The 16,921-nt window shown below is 42.4% G+C and overlaps 1 protein-coding gene across 1 annotated transcript in view; it reads left to right on the forward strand.

Moving 5' to 3' along the window:
* ADCY5 (adenylate cyclase 5) overlaps positions 1–16,921 on the forward strand; it is a 204,460-nt gene that overhangs the window by 131,113 nt on the left and 56,426 nt on the right. The window contains exons 4-5 of the mRNA XM_040068872.2: positions 15,576–15,687; positions 15,873–16,000. Of these exons, the coding sequence (XP_039924806.1) occupies positions 15,576–15,687; positions 15,873–16,000 (240 nt within the window). The remainder of the gene's footprint in view (positions 1–15,575; positions 15,688–15,872; positions 16,001–16,921) is intronic.

Genomic DNA, 16,921 nt, shown 5'->3' on the forward strand with positions numbered 1-16,921 from the left:
GTCCCTGCTGGGAGCCCCCGGTGTCTTCAGGGGCGTGAGCGAGCCTTGTACCCTCTGAAGAACAAACCAGATAAAGAACTGGCTGCCAGGCACCCCGCTGGATTCGCTCCCTAAACACGTGTGTTGGAATAAAGATAACATCCCACAAGTGCAGCGTGCCAGGTGACTGCAGATCTGCAGCCACCAGCAAGCCAGCAGCAATTAGGAAGGGCCTGTGATGTATAATTCACACCCTGCTATTCTGAGTTTACACAAGGGCCTGTGAAGTTCACAGGGTGATGGATTGAAGTGTGTTAGATGTTTTAATGATGAAATACTGTGAAGAGTAATTTGGAGAGAATACTGAAGGTGCCTGTAGAAGTTTACAGTGCAGAATTTTAACTCATCAAGGTTATTTGGACTCTCTTTTTTCTTCAATAGTACTAAGAATAAATTAATTTTTTTTAAAAATGTAAGTATGACTGCTGGTTGGTCTGATATATATATATATATATATATATCAAATTTATAGAAAAATACCCCATCAAGTTATGTCTATTCAACTAATTCACTCCCAGTCCTCTCTACTCTGGAGTAACCTTGACAAGAAAAATTAAGTATTCTCTGAAAAAAACTTTTCCTTTGTGAAGACTTGCTTTTACAGAGTTGCTTTTCTCCTGTAATGACTTTGTGAGATTTCAGTTGATGAACTGCTTTGTCATGTACTTAACATGCAAAGTGGTTTTAAGAACACTGAGTTTATGTAACATTTGAAGAGGTTTTTATTAAAATCATCAGCCCACCTTTTGCTTCCTCCCTAGATGATAATGACTGAAAAGCAAAAATTAGTTAAACTTTTTATTCTGTAATGCAGGGAACTTTGCAAAACTATTTGAATCTCTCTTGAAGAAGCTGTAAAACAGGCACAGTTTTGGATGGGGATGGATTAACTTCTCTTGTTCTATACTATATTTATATCCCTCAACAATTGCTGCTAATTTGTGCATCTGTTCCTACTGGTGTATATATAATTTTGACACTGGATAAATAATGAAGAGACAAAAGCTGAAACCAATTAGTGGAGAAGAGCTCTCGAGTGGTCTGGCATCCTGTGACTCAAGTTAGTACCATTGCTTACTTGAGTCTATGTCCTTCAGTAAATGAAAGTCATAGCATAGTTCCTAAACTTTCTCTTTTTTATTAACTTTGCTTCATACTAAGTGGTGAAAAAGTTGGGGAGAGGTTGGTACTGGCTGTGCAGTCTGCATTCCATAAGTGGAGTTTCTGTGAGAAACCAAGCTAAGAACAGGTCACTTCAGAAACAGAACTAACAGAAATGAGGAGCACCAGAGGACTGCACAAAAGAGCCAAGGAGGCAAAAGACCAAAGGTTTAAGTAATTTATCACACACATCCCATTGGCATGGCATTGCCCTTGTGGAATGATTGAAGTGCCCTTTTTAGAAAACCGAGATTTTTCTGTGCCTATTTGTGCTTCTGTTACAAAGCTCAAGAAGGATGCACACAATTTTAAATGGTGGGAATAAGGATTTGTAAAACTAGATTCTGGAGACTTGGAAATTTGCAGGTAGCTTTCAGAGATTAGGAAGAGTCTGTGTGATGCTATTTAGAAAGCAATTATTATTTAAAAATATGGCAATATAGGTGTTATCTTCCTTGATGCCATGACCAGCAGAGCTCTTTGTGGCTGCTGTGTGTGATTTTGGTACATATCTGAAGCTCTCAAAGTCACTGAGAAAATCTAAGGACACTCTTGACCAGTAACATGTCTGTTTTTTGAATCAACCTCCTAAACCAATGTCTTAAATATATAGGAGGATCATCAGCATTCAAAATCAACTTCCTCATCTGCAGTTCTACAGAACCAACCCCCAGGATGAAAAACCCTATGTGGTGACTATTTATAAAACTTGGATCTGTGTCACCATCAGCAAAATATTCTCTCCTGGGCTCCTGTTGCCGAGATCTCCCCAGTAAGTGGCATGCAGCAGGCTGGGTGACCAGGGCTTTGCTGAGTTGTGAGATCAGCTGTAAGTGCCTGTTTGTCCCAGCTGCAGGTGTGCAAGGCATCTGGAAGCACAACTTGCCCTCGCATGTGAAGAGGAAGGTGCACGTAGGAGGCAGTGGGAAATTTTCCCAGCAGAGTTACAGTTTGATCCACCATGTCAGCTCATTGTTTTGGGGGGTTTTTGATGGTGGTTGTTTGGGTAGGTTTTTAATTTAAGCGTGATTCTTTGCAGAGTGTGATCATACACTGGCTCCATTCCTGCTCACTGTGGGGAATGCTGCTAATACAGGGTTACTAGGACAACCCTCCTTCTTCTCACAACTACTTAATTTCTGTTATCTCCAAGGCCTGGCAGCGCCATACATCAGTGCTGAATGAAGCAGCAATTCAGAAAGGTGCTTTGTAACTCCCTGGACCATGAAGGAACTGAGAGAACCTGTGTCACAGAGCTGATGCGATATTAGTGGGGAGGAGAGGTAGGCAAAAAATATGGGGAAAAGGAAAAAAAGCCTTGGAAAGAAAGGAGCAAATTTACTAATTGTTATCATGTCTGGAGGAAAAGAGAAGGGACAATGGAAACCAAATGTAGATAGTGGACAGTTATGTGCCATAGCAGTGCTGGTGGAGAGCCTCCATTCCCAGGAACATGCACACCAATGCGCCACTGCTTTGTGCTTTGGCTGTTTCCAAAGAATCAGCTAATAAGAATCAATTTGTAGAACAAAACAAACAAAACTTTGGCTTCTGCTCAGGGGAACTTGAGCACTTGCAGTTACAGATCAGGATTCAACAAATGCCAAGAGCTGATCCATAAAAGTATAATTATTCTGTTTCATTTGGAACCTTTTGTTCTGGATTGCATTCAAAACTACTGTAAGCCCCTTTGTGAGATTCATTTCCTTTCCAGGCAAGAGAAAAAAGAGGCCTTTTCATTTAATAGTTCTACTTTGTTTCAATTAAAAATGAGAAAAAAACTCTCGTCCCTGCCTTTCTTCCCTAGGATTCTTCCCGTCTGTGGAGTAGTGGCCTTGAAGTCACAGTTTAGGGTGACAGGTCTCATGTAGAGACAAAATTGTGTTACAGAGTCTAAATTGTAATGATATTCTGTTCTTACTATCCAGTACTCTTTGTAATTTTCAGCTGCAAACTGAGTACAATTTTGTTGTTGAAATTGTGAGTGATTACAAATTTCTTGCAAAGCCCAGGTACACTGAAATTGAGAATTTCAGTGGAGAAGCTGAGCTGCTTCTTCTTGCAAGTATGCAGTGGGGGAAGAAGCAAACTGAAAAAGGAATCTTGTCTGAAAAGTTAAAACCTGAGATGGACAGTGAGTTCTTTAATTTGACTTGGTAATGAGGCTGATCAGAGTTCAGAAATGCTTTCATTGCAGAAATGTCCTGGTGACTACATCTTGAAGGCTCTGAGGAACTCCCAGGGAGTGTGCACAAACACACACACGCTCTGTGCTGGGGGCTTCTCATGGGCAGTGGCTGTATCTGCAGGGGAGGGTTCAGCTGGGCTGCCGAGCCAGAGGGGCACCTTCCTATTCCTAACTAACATGGAAACACAGAGAATCAATTCATTCAGCTGGCATTCCGTGTGGCAGAAAGTCCAACACAAAGACCTGAAGAGGCACAAGTGATGAGGCACTCATCGGGAGCGCAGAGGCTCTACCCACACCCGGGTAGGTTATCTGAATTCTGTTTTCCCATGTGCCAGAGGGCGCTTCAGGCCACATCTCCTAGGAGAGGCCATAAATGAAGAAGGCATCCTCATTCTCTTTTGTTAATTCTGTTTCATTTTTTTATAAAAGAATCAAACCCCGGAGCAGCAGCTTGAATCCCACTGTCCCATGTCACAGCGTGCACCATAATCAGCAGGGCAGAGCGGAGCGCTCGCTGTCTCTGCCTCTAATTATTCTGAGTATTTTATACGTAATGAGCAGCTGCAGCATGAGGTCCTGAGGGCACCCCTGTTCCCAATCCAAAATAGCCAGTTGTCCAGTTCAGGCTGGATTCAGGCAGAGGGAAAATTAGATCCGTGTTTTCTCACATCTTGGGTGACGGGTCTTAGGAGATGGTTTTCTTGCTTTGAGTTTCATTCCATTTACTTATAAATAGCAGGCATTTGCAAAATGGAAATCAAGGAATGCAAAAATCTGTGGAATCAAGGATGCAAATTTCTGTGTATGATTCTGTACCTTAAAGATGTGCCAGTTTTTTGTGTCAGGCCAGTGGTATTTAATCTGGCAGGAATCTTGGCTCCCAGGTAAGATTTGGCTGCAGTCATGTAGATGGCAGCAGGGATATGGGAGGGATTCTCTCAAATGCTGGACATACAGTGTTTCTTATAGTAGCTGCTAACTTAGTCTGAGCCCTGTCTGTATTTCTTAATTCAAACAAACAATTACCAACCAAAGAAGTAAATGAAACAACAGTCAAGTATTCCTGTAAGGTGCTATCACGAGGCTCAAACTGAAGTGAAAAATTGCTCACCAGGGTTTCCAGCCCCTGGTCTTTGATTAACCACAGCGTGTCCTAAGTAGCCAGAAGGTGCAGAAGCCAAGGGGATCCTGGGGATGATTTGCTTTTGGCTTTGACTGCTGTTAACTTTTTTTCTGGTTCTGTTTACAAGGATTCTGGTGACTGGATATTGTTAGCAGGGGTTTTTTTTTGGTTTTTTTTCAGTTGCATAAGGATTAAGAAAACAGTATCTGTCTATCTGTCTGACTCCTCAACAGTGAATGGCTTTCAAGTTAAGCCAGGGCTGCAGTTACTGTGCTCTAGCTGTGACACTATAAATAAAGTCATTAACAGCAATATGTAAATGGGTTTCTATTTTTGTTCCCTGTATTGTTTGCAAAATCTAGGGCAGTTATTCAGTAAGAATCATCTGCTGTTTAGCACTGAGCCTACCAGCATTTGATGTTGTGTGGGCTGCTGCTCTTCCCACCCCCTCCGCCGCTTTCCTTCTTTCCTTGCAGTGGCTATTAGAATCCTGCACTTTTGCAAGGTTGTTCCTCGTGGTATGTAAGAGCTAGAGTAGCTGTGCTAAGTGTTTTCAGGCTTCTGGAGAGCGGCTCGGTGCGTAAGAACAGGGAATCATCTCCTGCTATCTGAACTACAGGGGCATTTAACCCAGCCATACAAACACCAAGTACCATAGTGAACATCTTGCAAATTCCAGACTGTTCAAAGATCTTTATGGTTTGTGTTCTGTGTGCATGCTCCGTTCCATTCTGCTGCCCTCTCTGCTCCAGATCTGTCTGACAGCCCCAGGCCCCGTCCACGCTGGGAGCTTGTACCACATCAGTTCATGCAGCTACAGCACAGAGCCCCAGGGACAGCACGGATGTGCTGGTTGAGAAACACTTTACTATGGTCTTGGCTACTCCTCTCTGGAGGAGCAAATCTTTCTCATCCAAGGCATCTGTTAGAAACCTGAATGTATCAGTGCTAGGGACAGATCAGTGTGGCTGTTAACATGGAGACACTAAAAGACATTTCACTTGAGGCAGTTTGTTCAAACTCCTTCCTTCTTTGCAAGTGAATTCAGCTCTGGATTCCCCAGATCCCCAACAGGGAAAGTCCCAGCCTGTCTGTCCTGTGACTCATTAGCCACAATTTTATTGCCAGCTGTGTTAGGCTTCACATGGGCATGTGTCCTCCCTGGCACTCAAATTCCATTTCATGTCGCTTTGTGAAAACCAAAATTGCTGCTAATGCAGTGGCATAGAAAGTAAGCAGAAATTAACTTGACTGGTTTTGTATAGATATAAAAGGATCTGAAACAGCAGCTCTCCTCTTATTTTTATGCTATGGGACACATTACCATATTGTATGTTTTAAGTGGTCTCCAAGGTGGCTTTCTATGCTATAGAAAATATCTGGTCAGACTCTATTGATTTTATTGATATTAGTACACTGGTAAACTAATAGCTGTTTGTAGGAGCTACATTTGGTGATAATAATTTGTGAATATTGAGAGCAGCAAGCAAATGGCTTAGTGAAATATCTTAATGCATTAACACAGAAATTAAATTTTACAATGGAAAATGCAAGAGAAAAGCCATTTCTTTTTATTCCGATCTATTATTCTGGCGGTGGCAATTACAGTAATTCTCTTGAAATCAAGTTAAAATTATATGTCTGCTTCATTATGAGAAGAAACCACTGATTGCAAAAATCAGGGGAGGTTTAGGGGAAAGTTAGACTTACATATGCAGTGAGCAGACCTGCCATCACCATGGTTCCTGCTCCAGCATGGCAGGAGTAGGGTTTGTGTGGAAGTTTCCTGGACTTAGGAGGCCAGGATTCACATCGCTGTTTTGCCAGGGTTTTCCATGAGCATCTTTATGTATTTTATCTATATACCATAGTGCTGTCTCTAGAAAATAGTGTGTTGTTGTTTTTCTAGCACCAATGATGTTTTAACAGTTGCTTAATGTCACTGCTCACTTGCTATGAAATCATGACAATATGCCAAGCATTTGGAATATGACATATGTGAGGGGCTGAAGAGGAATTTCACATTGCCTGTTCAAGGACCATCTTTGCATAGAAATCCTGATATAGTGACTCACCTGAACTGCCTTCTGAGGAGGAGCAGTTCTCTTGCTGATACCAGTTGTACAGAATTTCATTATATTTACCTTGTTTCTACATGGAAGCTGGAGTTTTCTGTGTCTCCAGGGGGAATCCAAAATAGATATCAATTCAAGTGCCACCAGTCAATTCAGATGTGATGGTAGGTGACACCTTAAAAAGGAAAAAACCCTCTTAATGTTAAACTATAGCCCTTGTAAAGTTGGGAGACTTTAGTTTTGAGTTGAGGGTATCTATTCATTACTGGTTCTTATCAGGTAAAGAAAGTTAATCCAGTGTACAACAAACAGATAACAAGTTCAATTTCCTGCAGCATTTTTTTCCTTTTCATTTGATCCTGGCACTGCAGCCAATCTCCCTTGTCACTGAAAACATGAATGTGGTTTATTATTAAATTTATCATCAGGTTTGTTTATTAACCAAATGACATTGATCCCTCAGTTAATGAGCTTTACCACTTTCTTTGGACAGCCATTTTAATTTTCAAAATACCTGAGGAAGAATTATGTCTTCATTTTGCAGTTCCTCTCTGCTGGTGTTTGTTGATGTTTCTCAGAAAAGGGTCCATTATAAACTGTGTAGAGTTAAGTGTCTCTAAATGCTTTGGGCCCTTTTCTCTTTACAGTTTCATCAGTGTAATTTTAAAAACACAACTGCTCAACTATATTTAAAACTATAGAAGCAGGGGGGGCAGTGAGTCCACTCAGTTTTCCCACCAAATGGCCACTTTGTATTGTTGATCTAATAAGCTACCACTGGAAATCGTGTGCACAGAACATCACGTTGCTTGTCCCTCCTCAGCTGATGCATTGGGAGTCTGTATTTTGCTACCTACCCACTTTGGGAAAGGCACAATTGCTCCTTACTGTTTTAAAGGATGACATTTATATACTAGGGTAATGTATTTATTATGTAGTGACTTTCCACAAGGAAAACCCTGACTTGCTGAAATGACAAAGTAAATAAATCCCAAGAGGACAGGACACCGGGAAAGCCGGGGGGAAGAGCAAAGAAGTAAGGTTAGATTGAAGTGATGGCTGCATGCAGAATTACTGCAGGTCTTTGGTTAGGGAGTACAAAAGCATCATTGTTTGCCTGAATATCCATGATACCAGACTGGAGGCAGTTTTCACAGCTATGAAGAGCTCATTCTTTCTCCATCAAACACAAAGACCTGAGCAATATATAACAGAAAGCATCACAAACCTGATTAGAGGCAATTTCATCTCTGTGCCATGTGCCTGAGCCACGATATGCTTGTGAAACTGTTAACTGTGACAAAATATATTACTCTCTTGCCTTCTCTGACAACTGATTGCTGGCACACAGTCTCTCTGCAACAGGTCGGTTTTTTTGCTTTAATGCTTAAATTTTTAGTTTTCTTTCCTACCATGCTGCTTCTATAGCTCCAGTCAATTTTGCAATTGTCTCAAAGGGAAGGCAGGAAGGGATAGTGCCTATCTATACAACTATTCAGTTGTAGTGAAGAACTACAGCTACGTTGATCCCTTTTTTCAGTATTCTCTTAGCTCTGTTGTCCTACTTACTCGTTTGCAGCAGGATTTTGATATCAGAGATTGCTCTAATCCCAGAAAACAGACTGCAGGAATGCCCAAAGGAAAAAAAACACTCCTGAAGTTTGAAAACCAGAATATGGCTTTTCCTTTCTGTTTTACACGCAATTCTGGATTTCAGGCTGTCTCGTGGAACAAAAATAAATCTGAGATTTATTTTGGTGTGGGCTGGATTCAGCTCCCGTTTGGATAAACCTGCCAGCTCTTTTGGCAGAGATGGGTGGGTTTGGGCTGGCTCAGAGCCACAGCAAAGGCACATGGTTGGGGTCAGCACTGTGCATAGTTCCTTCCTGCAAAAGGCCGTATCCTTCCACTTTGCCCTCTTAAACTTCCTTGGAGATGGAATGGATTCGGCATCTTTTGCATTTACATGGTTTTTTCCCGTGACCAGAACAATTGGAAAAAACCTGGCATTCCCATCAGTCCTTTCTTAGATAAATGAAAAAGATCTAAATTTCCTCCTTCTTAAGAACACAAAGTCTTATTTAGAATGGTTAGATCTCTTTTTTAGGTTTGACAGACAGCAGTGTCTAATTCAGCCGGCAGTGATGGAAGATTAAAATTCCTTTCACTCATCTCAAAGCCATCTATAGTGTGTCACACCTATAGTTCAGCTGGTGGCTACTGCACATCTATTTTTATTTGGTTTTGCCTTCCTCAAGTAGTTTTTCTTCCCAAAAGACTATTTATTACTCCTGTGTCCAGTGAAAAATCAATCTGGTTAAATATAGTCCGCTGAAATAGGAAAATCTTGTAACTCAAAATGTTTAGAAGGAGAGGATAGCACATTTTTCATGTTTAAAATGAAGAAAAAAAAGGAGTACTGATGTTGCCTAGCTATAGCTAAGTTCCAGTAACTGGGGATGCTACTCATGCTTGTAAACTGCAAACCTACGGAGGTCATGGAAAAACTTTTCTCTGCATGACTGGTGCATTTTCCTCTTCTGGTCGGTGATTTCAGGATCTAAATTTCTTCTCATTTCCTGGGCTGTTGGTGAGGGGCAGACCACAGGCACTGAGGTGAGGAGCACTGACCATGATGGACAGCAAAGTGCCCTTTTTCTCAGGCCCTTTCCATGGGGCATTTCCAGCACTGCCTACAGACAGAGCTGCAGCCACAAATGCAGAGTGTTTGTGCTGGAGATGTGCATCTCCCAGATGAGCCCCTCAGGCAGTTCTGACCTCCAGCAATACTCACCTGAGAGCAAAACTGGGAAAATCAAGTCAAAGCAGGGCTCTGCAGCTTGTGTCTTTGCAAGGACCCTGGCTGTTATCATGTAGTGCCTTGGATGGCGGTCTGCACGTTGCCACCAGTGACTCCCAGAGCCGTCTGGTCTCCTGCTTCTTTTTTGGTTTTTGCTGTCACCAGAGTCACTTAGTAAGGTCCTGCAGAGTGAAGTTCTCAAATATGGCATGTGGGTTTGGTTTACATTTCAACAGTTTTGGAAGAGAGATGGGAGGGAGGCTTTCTGCCTTTTGTTGTTAAGAAAAAGGTGAAAAGGCTCACGGTTTTGTAGGGGTTTTTTTGTGTATTTCCTCCTATTTTGTGTTTTTCTATCTCTCACCAGTATTTCTTTGCTTATCACATTTGTGTACATTTGTGCCTTCTCACCCTCTTGAGCAAGTGGGAGCCAGCATGACTGATCTCAAGATGGAATGTGGTGCAAGACTGAGTCCTGCTTTCCAAGGGAGAGCTGTGCTAGCTCATGTGTCACAGCAGTGCTAGGGCTCATTTGAAACAATAGGTGATTTCTAATACGAAATGGATCTTCTCCGAAATGACCGTGTAAGTTTAGGGTAGAGCATGTATCTTTTTACTGTTGTGTTTGGGTTTTTTCCCATGACTGTAAGAAAAGGAAAAACTCTGGTCTGTCTGATGTCCTGCTGTTCTGGAGAACATTTTTTGCATCGCTAAGACTGTGTCTTTAGCCTGTCACATAGACATCCCTAGAGAGCGAGGCTGACATGCTGCTGAGACCTGAGATAGTCTAGGAGCAGCTTGCTGGAGTGGTCACTGGGCTGTCACCCAGCACAATGGTCAGTGTGGGGCACACCACCCTCCCTAGCTGGGCTTTGCTGCCCTTGCTCACATTAGTGCTGCTTTTCCCAGACACGCTGCCGCCTGACCATGGTCACTGTGGCACTGCTGGAAACTTGGCCTCAGCTTGTTTTGGTTTGTCCTTTTGTCGTTGCTGCTGTCAAATTCAGCAGGGAAAGAGCATGATGAGTTGTTCTCAGTGTTTCTGGAAGTTGGAATCCTATTTTGTGCACAGGGTGAGTAGAAGACATGGAGGATCTCCGTGCCATCTCATCCCCAAGTAGCTATAGCTAGGAAGGGGAGATTGGATGTATCCTGATGTCATGTTTACTCCAGGAACTTCTAGATGAACTTAATGGTATGTTTATGCCACTGGAGCTGGAAAATAATTCTGGGTTTACAGTGCTGGAGGGGAACTGGCTTTTAAACAGAATCCAAGTGCAAAAATTGACTCATTTACCAAAATGCTGAAGAGATGCTCCCTCCTTGGAGATGCTCAAAAGACATCTGAACATGGTCTTCAGTAACCATCTCTAGGGGGCCCTGCTTGAGCAGAGGGTTAGGAAAAATGACCTCCAGAGATCCCTTCCAACTTCAACAATACTATGGTTCTCTGAAAACCTACTTTGGTGTTAAGAGTTTGACCCAACCTTTCAAGTGAGAGTTTTGTCAGCTTCATCCTGGTCCATCCTTCTTTATTCTTCCTTGTTCACAGTGTGACTCAATGACCAATTGCAGTGGATGGTGTTGTAGTACCCTGAGACCCTGTCCTCACCCATTAGCCTAGTGAGCTCACTGACAAGGCCAGACTGTGTCTGTAGCCAATGGCATCCTTTGCTCACGAATGCTTGTTTCTAGTGAGCAATGATTATTTTATCATGAAACATTAACTCTTTCTTCTCTTGTAGGTAGTGTTTATTGTGGTAAAATACCACGGCTTTGGTTCAGATCCAGTCAAAAGCACTTTGCAGTTATTATAAGCCATCAAAGCTCACCGAGTCTGGGTTTTTGTTCTGTTTCTCATGCAGTGCCTGGGGTGTTTGGTTTCCAGCAACACATGGTGTTTATATTCATGACTGGCATTACCGTTGTGATGGTGATAGGGTTTGTGTTTCTTGCTTTGCTTGATTTATGTTGTGGCTGGCGTGCATGGCACGCACATGGCTTGAAATAGAACACGACTGGGTTTTTTTGTTTTTACATTAGAAGCACTCACGATTTAATTTAGCGTTTTGAATAATCCTGCATTTGAAGGGAAACTTGTGTCATGTCCCTCCTTTGATAACTGTATTAGCTCCAGACACTTGTCTGCCCTGCAAAATCATTCTCTGTAGACGTGTGTGGTTTTTAAATGTCTCGTGGTTTTCCGCTTCCCACCTTGTCCTTAGCTCTTCTAACTCCTTATGTTCTTTGCTTTCTGCCAAATTTCTCCCATTCCTGCACACTTGAAAAGAAAGTTCTCCTTTGCCATCTTTTGCCATCCCAAAGATCCTGTGATGCCTCTGCCTCGGGGTACATCAGTAGTGCAAGGATCACCTGACTTTCAGGAGATAGTTTTAAAGGACCTGCAGTGGTAGGACTCCAGGTGCAGTGGGATGGACTTGAGCTCGTCTCTGGGATGTTGCACTGAGGCTCCTGCTGGTCCCAGAGCTGCTTGTGCAGGTGTATCTTAACTGTTGTGTGAATGCATTACAGACCAAAAAATGAGAAAGCTGAACTCAGCAGGTTGGGAGTTTTCTCCTCGTCTCTGCATCCTAGCTGTGCCTCCCTCCATTTCAGCTCAGTCTGCCTTTGCAGTTCTGTGAAGCACTGTGCACAAAGCACCCACACATCCTGCTCATGGAGGCCGTGCAGTCCACTGCGTCCTGATGGCTTTGGGAAGAGCCAAGCTCAGGCAGAGGCTGGAGCTGTGAGCCCAGCCTGCCCTGTTCTGCCCTTCAGATGTGGGGGAATCCATAGGAGCCAGCAGCTGTGGGGTGTTCCAGTCCCTGTATCCGCTTTTCCTGTTCCCCTGCCTGGGGCTTGGGCGAGACCAGGCAGGTATCAGGCCGGTCCCTTAGCGGAGGGGAGGATGGCAGGATCTGCCATCAGGCTCTTTTTCATCCTTTTTTCCTGTCAGTATCATGAGCCACGTAGGGCAACTGGCACAAAACTGAGCTTGCCTTGTACAGCTATGAAATCTTGAGCCAGTCCTTGCTGGAAATAGGAACTGAAATAGGAGCTTAGGAAAGTATTCACCTCTACCCTAAAACACAATTTGTGGTACTTTTCAACCAAAATAAAACAGAAAGAAATTAAAAATACATATAAAATTAATGATAACTCCTCTTTTCTTCTCTGTCTTTCCCAGAAATAAACCATTTTCTGTATTTTTTGAGGTCATACCCTGGTTACTGCTGGACAAAACCCAATCAGATGGTAAATCTGAAGACAGTGATGGAGTGGAAAATATATCAAGAGCTCTGAAACCATTACAACATTTTAATTACATGCTAAACTGGATTTCCCACAAAGCAGTAGCCTCCCAGATGAAGGGATGGGGACTCAGGGCTGATAATAGTTGCTGATGCCCAGGCTGCAGATTGTGTGGTCAATCCCTTCTAATCAGCTTCAGCTAATAGTACTGCTAAACCACTGCCTTACTTATCTCATGATATTTTATAGATACAATAATTATTTCATTTGACCTTTTGTTGACCATGGTCATTTACTGCACATTTTGGCTCAAGGGAAGCCTGTTACTGGCATTGTCCTCCCACCAGCAAGGAAATGGCATGACCTCTGAAGACTGACAAATAGTTGGCATGAGTTGGGCCCTTCATCACGATCACCAACACCATGGTCATTTAAAAAAATCTTTTCATTGCTAAGGGTAGTGTGACATGTAAGACTGAAGTGTGGAGTGAGGAGTTAAGCGTTGTGGGAAGCTGTGTGTTTCATCTCTAAGGCTGCTAGTCTGGGTAAGGTGCACTGGCAGGGTCTGGAGGTGCTTCAGGCATCTCACTGTGTGTGTTGTGTGTATAAGGACACAGATACAACAGGCTTTGTTTCCAAACAACAGCTCTGACTAAACACAGGAGGAGGATCATGTGCTGTTCCCTGACAGGTACTGTAAGAGACATCTCTTTTCTTACTCACTTCTGGATTGTTGGGTATTTTACAGGGAGAGGGCTGAATTTAGGGGTTACAAGGCCTAATAACAGAAGGAACAGAAATTCCTTGGTCCCTGTTCATCCCTTGTGGGTCATTAGCAGGGCTGGGACTGAGAAACCTGGCTGGTGTCTCTGCTGCTGGAGCTGCAGTGCTGGCAGGAGTGTGTGGAGGGGACAGATTAGGCAGAGGAGTAAAATGTAATTTAGTGGCTTTCAGAGTTCCATGCTGAGAGCAGAGACAGAGGCTTCAGGCTGGGTTCCTGTTCTCAAGGACGGTTTTCTCTGACTCTTGTGTCCTGTTCTTTCTCCAGTCTCCTGACACAAATGCGTGTCTGTCCTCTCCGTCTTCAGTTCCCAGATAGCTGCTCTGTCCTCTGCCATCTCACATGCAGACCTTTCCATACCCTGATGAGGTTTTCCGTTCCCTGCAGCCCATGTGTCTTCTGTTAGCTCAGTAGTGTAGCTGAGTAGTGGCAGGGCAGGTCACGCAGCTGGCTGCCCTTAATGCACTCAGGTGCTTGGTCAGCTGACACAAATCTGTGTGTACAACAGCTCCATAGGTCTCTGCTGATTGCTTCATTTGTGTGATTGAAAATATTGCCAATGTTTCACTTCCAGAAATGTCTGATCTATCTATCTACCATGATGGTAATGGGGAATTGAGGGAGCAACCTCAGTCATTTATCTCATTTATTAGGCATGAGGAGAAGGCTCAGGGCATCCCTGTGTAGCATTTTCAGATACACCCATTTTCAGATACACCCATCTGAACATCAGAGCAGCAGCTGATCTTGATTTCTCCTGCTCTAACACAAGGCTGTTGCAACATGCACCCAAGCAGAGTGTGAACATGTTCAAATACGAGTAATTTGTGATTTGCCCCATGTTGGAAGAGGAAGGTGCTTGCAACAAGACACGTTTTGTTACTGCCACCAGAACCGGGGACATTTCCCATTTGCACATGACATATTAGCACATACTTAAATTGCTTATGAACAGCGCAGACTTGTCTAAGCTTTCATTTGATTTCAAGTGTGTTTCTTCAGGAGGTTTACTTTTATTTGTAAATATGTGGAATCTTGATTTATTTTTGTGTGTTTTCTCAAGTGTTTAAAAATGGCAAAGTATATTTTGATTCAGACATCCCTGCATTCCTGTCTTGTTTTCTTCTTGTACGTTTTAGCATCAGTGTGACTAACAAAGAAGTACTTAATGCAATATGTTTGGTTGATGATTTATTGGAGTTGAAATGTAGATGGAAAATATGAAAAGCATGCCAAAATTGAAATGTGTTTCAGGATTTTTGCAAAAAATGTTTGTGAAAATATTTTTGTTGGTTTTGCTTTCTGACTTGAAGGCATTGCAGGGAATTCCAACTGAAAACATACCTCTGCAATTTGCCTAAAACATGCTGGAGTTTTATTTTACAAAGAAGAAACAGTTCCAAAGTGGATGTTATTTAGACTTTTAATTTCTTTTCCAAGTACATCTTGATGGTAATAATCAACTTCAAAGAACAAATCAACCACTGGATAAGTGTTCCAATATACAAGTAGAGCTTATGAATTTTCTATTTATATAAATATGTGTGCATGTCTACATTTTATCTTAGATCTATATAGATGAAGTCTGCTGCTTGTTTTACTGAATAGTTTTAAATTTGCCATAATGGCTGGGTTTGATTGCAAGTCAGTATTTTCCATGTTGTAATTATCAATGAGACAGAATCTATGTGCAGTTTAAAAAAACCTATAACCCACTGTTGTCCTTGCAGCACAGCATTAATATTGATTCACTGTAATCAAAGAGTCATTAATAATACTTGTGATTGAAATAATTGTGCTTTCAAAACAGTCCAGGCTGCTTTCCCAGGGCTTTCCCAGTCCATCCTGGCTGGACGTGTGATGTGATGTCCTTATGTCACAGCTGGCCTCAGCTGGCAAGGTCTGCAATTGTCATTTGGCAGCACATTGGGCATTTTGTGCTCGCAGCCTTACTGAGAGGAGCTCCTGAGTGCTGCAGGTGGGACAGGGGCTTCATCACAAGGTGCCATTAGGGCTGCTCATCTCCTTGTGGCTGGGACACCCCTACATGCCTTCCCATCCTGGACTTTACCATGGAATTTACACTTACACCAGTATCAGCAACAAATTTGTAATGACTTTTTTTTTTTTTTTTCCCCCCCCTGTCTTTTCCCAAGCATCCTCTTTGCCGACATAGAGGGTTTCACCAGTCTGGCCTCCCAGTGCACTGCTCAGGAGCTGGTCATGACGCTGAATGAGCTCTTTGCCAGATTTGATAAGCTTGCAGCTGTAAGTTTTCTATTATAATTTTGTTTCCTCTTGTTTGTATTCTCCTGTTGCAAGAATGACATACTGTGCTGGTTCACTGGATTACTTAAATATTCACTGCCCTAAAAGGCAAGCTATTGCAAGCATGAATATAAGCTGAATCCTTCTTTCTCCTTTATTATTCTTTTTTTTTTTTTTTTTTTTAGGAGAACCACTGTTTACGGATCAAGATCCTGGGTGATTGCTATTATTGTGTGTCTGGGTTGCCAGAAGCAAGAGCTGACCACGCACACTGCTGTGTTGAAATGGGAATGGATATGATAGAGGCCATCTCGTAAGTACCATATTCCCCACAGAGAAACTCAAAACAAATGCAAGTAGATTCTCTTTCTTGTTAGTTTTTAATATTAGGAGCAAGGTAACCAAACCAGAGAAATCTGGCCAGCAAAAAGGGAAACCAGCTGGAACAAAAAAACAAAATGCTGTTAAGGTTTGACAGCAACAAAGCAGACACTTGTGTCCATACAGTCATGTATGGATATCAGAGCCCAGTCTCTTGATGAGAAGGGCAAAGGTTACAGCAATTACTGAAAGTCTCATTCCCAAAGAAGGATTCCATTGAATTGCAGAACTGTGAATTCAGAGGATTAATAATAACTTCATTAAATTTCAGTCACTATTCATTTATATGTCTTTAAACCAATTTTTTACTCTCCTTAAAATTGCACTGCCAAGGTCTCTCTCGTCTAGTTCAACAAATCCTTCTCCAAGTGTCCCTATGCCAAAAGGGTCAGATTCAAAATTTTCCTACTTTAGTTAAATTAATTACTGAAATAAAGCATGAAGTTGCTCTGGCACAGACTGGGACAGATTCATGGTCTTTTTCCTTTACTTCCCTCTACTTCCCCATCTTTATTTTTCTTTCAAAACCCATGCTGCTTTGCCTGCTCCCGAGGTCAGACTAGCAGCCATGTTAGTCCAGACCATTCCTGTCTTTAGAGAGTAACAGGAGAGCCGTATCTAGTTTTATTACTTGGAGGATTTCAGACAGTGTTGAATTTTGTTTGCAATGTACATGTTCTTCCACAAGCCAGTTCTTTCAGAATTCATGGAAGGAAGGTTTATTTGGTCATCTTGAGTGCATGCAAGTTTAGGCACAAAGTTCAGTCAGTTTTGGATGGTAACTGAACTGATCTTGATATCTACACCATCCCTGCTGCACAGACTCTCCTGCTCTTTCCCTTCTCTCTTGTTT

The sequence above is a fragment of the Hirundo rustica genome, chromosome 7, assembly GCF_015227805.2.
Source record: "Hirundo rustica isolate bHirRus1 chromosome 7, bHirRus1.pri.v3, whole genome shotgun sequence".
Classification (NCBI taxonomy): domain Eukaryota; kingdom Metazoa; phylum Chordata; class Aves; order Passeriformes; family Hirundinidae; genus Hirundo; species Hirundo rustica.